This window comes from Limulus polyphemus, unplaced genomic scaffold, assembly GCF_000517525.1.
Source record: "Limulus polyphemus unplaced genomic scaffold, Limulus_polyphemus-2.1.2 Scaffold3731, whole genome shotgun sequence".
Classification (NCBI taxonomy): domain Eukaryota; kingdom Metazoa; phylum Arthropoda; class Merostomata; order Xiphosura; family Limulidae; genus Limulus; species Limulus polyphemus.
The window spans coordinates 100,155-107,213 of NW_013669341.1; the positions used below are offsets into that span (position 1 = coordinate 100,155).

Consider the following 7,059-nt stretch of genomic DNA (forward strand, 5'->3'; position numbering starts at 1 on the left):
GTTTAACATGAACTGCACTGGTGCATGATAACATCATCATGTGACAATAACCCTCCACCAGTAGGAGGGTGACACAACTTCCATTTGCAGTAACTCCCCCTATGCACTCGCACTCCTGATAACTTCTTTTTTTTCTCGTCATTATATTGAACATATGTTGATATATTTCTGGCCAAGTTCAATTTAATGAGATTTTCATTCATTAAAGAAACTTTGGTTTTTCATTTTAAATTGGCTTTCTTTTGTTTCAAAAGTGTTGATTATTATCTTGAATTCTCAAATGACGGTGACATCTACTGAGCCCTGTGTGAGTTACAATATTACACAGATACGGGCCCTATTTCTATTATCCTTTCTGGAGGCTTGTTAACTGTTGGGAATGTTGTAGCCTTTTTTCAATGTGTTGTGGATTACCACATGCTTATGAGGTCTCCTACTCCATTTGTTTGGCCAGCATTCTTTCTCCTCAGTTGTATATGGCCTATTGGACTATGAATTTAACCTTTAACCTTCCAATCTATTTCTGGATATGATTCTCAGGTATGTTCCTTTCCTTATCTTTGGTCTGTGTTATTTAATATTGCCCAGTCTTAACTCCATGGACCCAATTCTTGGGATTACTTTGTCTTTCCTCCTTGGTATTACTGTTTATGCTGTCTTTTTTTTGTAACAGCCCCTCACTCACACCCACATGCTATGTCTTCCTTATATTTGTGACTTTTTGTCCTGGCCTGCAGACAATCTTCCTTTCCTATTCAGATTCCCTGTCTTTGGTATGTATTTGGTCTGCCTGGAGATTGGGCCCCTTGTCTTCTGTTTCACTCTTTTTTTTTTCCTCATTTCCATGTCTTTATATTTTTCTCATCATCTTCCTGTATTCCCTCTCCTCCCTTCACCTCCTCTCACACTTTCCTTTTTATGCAGCAAGCTGTTTGGTTTGGATGGCTTGTCAAGATATCGATGGTCTTTTCCCATGCTCACGTAATATTTGGTACATCTGAGCATTTTCTTAATCTTTTATCTCAGCTGCACTCAGCTTTCTCCTTCTTACCTGCAAACTGTGGAGTATCTGGTCATCAGGAGCTGTGCTTCTCATTCTCATCCTGCAAGAAGAGTTCTTTTGCTTTTGGGGACTCTGGTTTCCTTGGAACCACTCATTCCTTTGTGGTGTGCACAGATGTGCCTCCTCCAATGAACCTTGCAGTTGCATTTTTCTTGATTATGAGCATCCCTTTTTCTCTTCTTATGGAATTATCATGATGGCTGGATTGTGTCAATACTACTCCTGGCATTCTCTTACCAACCCCCAAATTGGATTTCCATCTCTTCATTGATACTTCCCTTTCAGGTTAAAGTGCATCTCTATACAATGACAAGACTTCTGGCATTTGGATGAAGGATGATCATTCACTCCACATCAACATACTTAAACTTCTCACTAGTCATTGGACATTTTCCCATTTTTTATCTCTTTTGATGGATCATTTGGTCATGATCCACTCAGACATTTCCACAGCCATTTCATATATCAACTGTCAAGGGAGCACCCATTCCAGGGCCCTTTGCTTTCAAACTGTGGACTTATTCTTCTGAGCTCATTCACATTAGGCTCATCTTGTTGGCTGTCATGTGTCAAGAGCTATGAATGTTTTGGCAGACTGCCTCTTTCAGCCACACTGTATTAAACCCACAGAGTGGTATTTCCAACCCCAGGTCTCTTATTGGGTTACTTTCAGTTAGGCATGCCCCTCATAGAAGCCTTTCCCGTCCTTCTTGACTTCCAACTTCCTCTCTTTTGGTCACCTGTTCCTCATTCTTTGACTTTGGCTGTCAAAGCTCTCAGCCAGGACTGGTCTCACCTTTTTCTATATACCTATCCTCTTCTTTGACTCCCCCTTCAGATCCTTGTCTTGATAAGTGACACTCCTTCAGTTTTACTGTGGTGCCTCTTTGGCCAACTCAGCTTTGGTTTCCTCTGCTTTTTTACTTGGCATCCAGATCCTCCTTCCTTCCAATGTCTCCTTCCTCTTGTTTCAACCTCATGTCCCTTTTTCATGAAGAGATGTTCCTCCATATTCACATGTGGGATTTGTCTGGTCCATTGCCTGTCAGGCTGGACATTCTGATTGTATAGCCTCCTTCTTCTTACATTCCTATATCCCTTCTACGTTGTCTGTCTATCAACAAAAGTGGCAGATATTTTGTCATTGGTTTATTTGCCACTTTTTTCTTCCTGACTGTCCTACTGTGAACCACCTTTATGCTTTTTTTTTTATTGGTTGTTAAACCATGGTATGTTGGTCTCAACCATTGCTGGTTATCATTGTCCACTACATTGCACTTCTCCTGGTATCACTGGAAGTTTTCTTCCTCTGTTCTTTCCACTGTGTTCTGCTGTCCTCTTTCTTCACTGATCTCCTCACCCAACTTCTATGCCCGATTTGGTTCTTAATATGGTTTTTCACACACTTATTCATGCCCCAACTGAGCCATTAGCTTCTTGTTCTTTGTACTACCTTTCTCTCATGACTCATTTCCTCCTCCTCCTTGTTTGTGGTTGCCATCCTTTGGATGTTTATGCTATCAATGCTTCTTACACCCTCTTCCAACTCACTTATATACTCAAATTTCCACAATGGTGTTTTGTTCCTCAGTCTTCTACCACTTAGGAGGGTAACTGTACTTTTTTCTTCTATTTCCCTTCCTTCTGTCTCTCACTTCTATGATCATTCTAACCTGGATAGACTCCTGTGTTTTTTTTTGGGGGGGTGGGGCTGTTTGTTGTTAATTATTAAGGTCATATCATTTTAGGGGTCTCTGCCATCATTTGGTTGTATCCTGGGACCCCTTCTTCCATCTTTACACCAATACCTTTCTTTCTTGTTGAGGGTCTGTTTTTGATACCCATTTTTTCTGGGGTCTGGTCTATAATGGATTGATATCTCCTTATTTAGATTTTGGATATATTTGCAGCTCCTCAGACTTGCTTAAATCTTCAGTTGCAGTGGTTGGGTCATCTCAATGATCCATTCAGACATTTGTGTGGTTGTTTTTTACATCATCCACCAGGGACCCATGCTTTACTTGAGTATTTGTCATAGTCCTATCAGTTTCAACAATTTCCAGTCACCGAGCAGTGTTATCCACATCTTTTGCCTCTTGGCAGACTCTATTTCTATTCTTTTAGCTGTTTTCTTGTACTCACTTATGGTCAACTTCATCTAGACATTCATGCCTTCATCATGCTTCACCTCATTCTATCCCTTATTTCATATGAACCTGTTGATTTGTTCTCTGACCAACAATTTCTTGGATTGTCCATGAGCGTGATCAGCTGTTTTTCTCCCTATCTCTCTCTCTCTCTCTCCCTTCTATTTCTTTATTATCTGAACTTTCCCAGTTGTCTTTTCTGTCTATTTAGGGCTGTCTATTGCTATCCATTTCAGACTACCCTCTTTCATGAACACTTTCATTACTTGTTTTTCTCCTGGTTTACCTCCTGTAAAGACGAGACTTATCTCATTCTACTTTAAATGGTTGAGTTCCTCAACTCCTCTGTCTGAAATATTCCTTTTTGGGTGAGTGTGACTTATGATGTCACCACCCATAAGATTAAGTATATCACAGCCTCTCTTGCCTTCTTTTGGTGCAGACCTTTTATCTTGAGATGTTGCAGTCTGTATGTGGACTTCTAACACATTAATCTCTATTTACTTACATTACTGTGCAGTTTCATATGCCCCTGTTTTTTGATTCTCTCCCATTTCCACTTTTCAGTCTACCCAGAGGTTCTTTATTTTATTTTCCAACCTTCACTGATCGAGTTTGTTTTCCATGTCCCTCATACATTTCACAATCCACCATTACCTGTTTTTTCAATGGCTTATCTCCTTCTCTAAGAGACAAAACTTACATATTCACACCTACAAAAAATAAAGAAAAAACCCCATGCAATTAAGTACTACATTCATTAAGTTTGGTGTCATTGGATCCTGCTGAGTAACTTATGTTACCTCACAAAGAATAGTTCCCAAAATCCACATTGAGTGAGGGAGTATAGAAACTGTTAAACCCATCTGACTGTGCTCTGTGCCCACTGTTGAGGTGGTTTTTCTGCATTACTGCTTCAGTGGTATATCTATAGAATTGACAACACTAGATATTCTCCTGCTCTTACACCTGGCTTGTACATGCTATCTTTAGTCATAACCCATTACACTGTCACTTGAGGGAACCCAATTACAATTATTGTGTCTGATGATGGTGTTTCAAACACACTCTCAGATGTTCTTTCCTCTGTATATTCCTCCCCATCCCATTCTTCTAGTGGAACTTGGGAGAAACTTTACATCCCCAGTCCCAATCTGTGAGATGTTGATATTGAGAGTTCCCTTTTTGAGTGGTGCCTTTTTCCCCATTGAGAGACCAGTTGAGATTACCACTCATTTGTGGTGTAAGGCTAGGTTACCTGGAAGTATAGTACAGGACACCTCATTACAATATCTCCCAAGCAGTTCCCAGTGGATATGTCCAACCAGATGGGACTTGGATTTGCTTCAGGTTGTGGGTGAGGGTTCCTTCTCCCTTTACCTGTTGTTATAGAATCTAACTTGGGTAAGTATTTGATGAAGATGAAATGACCTAAAGCCCTAGCCACACATGCATAATGTCCTGCCCTTTTTGGTGACATGCTGCCACGAACACTGGATTTTCTTTATATCACTTGCTGTATTATCTCAGCCAAAAAAAGGAAAAGAAACTGTTGGCTAAAAATTATTTCCTCCTTGAAAAGAATGCAGTCTTCCACTGTGAACCCCAGTCTCATGGAAGTCATGGGCTTTCCCTATCTGTCGCTATTAGAGAGGGGAGCTCATTTTTGTAGTTGATCAGCACTGGCCTTTCCACCATTTTCAATGTGGGATTCTATCTCTTAGTGGTATAGATAGGTAAGTAACATCTCTGAAACTAACACTTCCCATACCTTAAAATGTAATTCAGATAGATACTTATCTCTGTAAACCACCCACAATCCTTCCTCCTCTCTTTTGGTGCATTTTGTTTGCCTCCTCAGAAATGAGCCTATGATCATATGCTAGAACTTACTATGCAATGAGGTTGTGTCACCCTCCTGTTGGTGGAGTTAACTTTATGAGCTGAGACATAGAAACTGTGTAGCAAGAACAGTTTGATGATGGAAACAAAAAATATGTGCCTTCCTAGAAAAGGCCATAACATTATTGTTGCTATCAGAATTGGTCATCATCTTTTATTCTGATTTTTCAATGTTTCAATGAAGAGGAAAGGTACAGGTATCAGGCAAGTGGCAGGTTTAATAGCTTGTTGTTTATTTGAATGCCTTAAATTTGTTTTTGTTATACACTGTATATACTAGTAGAATTAACTACTGTAGACTTTACAAATTACAAATGTTCCGCAGATGAAAGACACAAGACGTTTTGTTTTTTGTTGTGCTTCAGTACAAGACAACAAGGGAGTATAGATATTTTTAATGTTTAGACTTGAGACACTGAAAATGCAAGCATAAGAAGGTTTGTAAACATACAAGCCATTGGAAGGATAGTAGACCAAATTCCAAATGACTTTGTTACATGCCAGCACCTAAAAATTGTGTGGTAACAAATGTTACCCTATCAGGAGTGCAATTTATATTTTTTTTAGCATTGTAGTAAGTAGTTATTTGAGTATTTAGAAGTTTGAAATGTTACGTTTACCACATCATATAAAAAAAATTGTGTTATTACATGAATAGAGTTAAAATAGAACTTATTTAAAGTGATGGGGATATAAACTAGAACATTAAAATCTGTGAGTATTATACTTAAGATGATAGGTGCACAGTTCTTTGTGTATTCATTTGTTGTATCAGCTTGATTGATTTCAAAATTATTTGTTTTGATTTAGGTGGGTATGTGAGGATTTCCCAGAATTAAAGCTGGTAATGGAGAACCGTGTGCTGGTGGATTATGACACTAAAAGGTAATTTTTAATGTTGATTACTTATCTTACTTGTTAATTGTAAGTGAGACAAGACACAGATATGTGTCTAATGCAAAAAAATTGTCATTCAATTGTTACCACTGTTGAAAAGCCAGTAAACCAAAAATTCAGGTTTAGTTGGCAATGGAAAATCTACCTTAAAAGTCAGTAAGAATAAAAATCAAATATATAAAAATGTAACTGAAATAACTAACTCATTAAAATCTGCAGAAACTGGAAGTCAAGAGAAGATCATAAAGTCATCTAGGTTTGGATAAGGCTGATTGTAATTTACAGAATCCAATGGTAATTTCTATACTCCAAAATATAATCAAAAAATTAATGTGATAGATGAAATAAATAGATAAAAATGAAATCTGAGATTCTGTAAACTTTAATAATGGCTCTTAGAATATCTGTCCATAATAATAAAATGGTAACACCTGTGATAAAATTAACAGTAAGGATTTCTTTAAGTACATTAAGGGTAAACAAAATTTTAAGATGGGGGTAGGACCCTTGATGGATGATGAAGGAATGCTAGTATCTGATGATTATGAGATGGCTGGGTTATTAAATTTTGCTTTTTCTTTGGTTTTTATTAATGAAGATTGAAGCAGTATTCCACATCTTCAACAGTTGATAAATGGAAAGAAGATGACTGCATTAATTCTAAGCTGGTTAAGAAAAAAATTGGAAAGTTTAAAAAACGATAAGGCTCCTGGGCCAGATAATATTTCCCCAAGGGTTTCGAAGGAGGTTAAATATTGGATATGTGAGCCACTTACATCTATTTTTTGTCAGTCATTGAATAGTGGACAGATATCAGAGGATTGGAAGTTAGCTAATGTAACTCCTCTTTTCAAGGGAGGTGATAAAAATTGTCCCAGTAGTTATAGACCCATTAGTCTTACATCAGTTGTAAGAAAATTTTTGGAAAGTCTGTTGAAAGATGCTATGCAAAGTCTTTTAACAAAGTTTAGAATTTTATTGGATAGTCAACATGGTTTCACTAAGGGAAAATCTTGTTTTACAAATCTTTTGACGTCCTTTGAAAAGGTT

The 7,059-nt window shown here is 37.8% G+C and overlaps 1 protein-coding gene across 1 annotated transcript in view; it reads left to right on the plus strand.

The window, feature by feature from the left end:
• Nucleotides 1-7,059, plus strand: part of LOC106469937 (histone-lysine N-methyltransferase, H3 lysine-79 specific-like) — a gene marked incomplete at its 3' end in the record, with an annotated part of 21,357 nt that overhangs the window by 7,958 nt on the left and 6,340 nt on the right. The window contains exon 3 of the mRNA XM_022398507.1: nucleotides 5,923-5,997. Within this exon, the coding sequence (XP_022254215.1) occupies nucleotides 5,923-5,997 (75 nt within the window). The remainder of the gene's footprint in view (nucleotides 1-5,922; nucleotides 5,998-7,059) is intronic.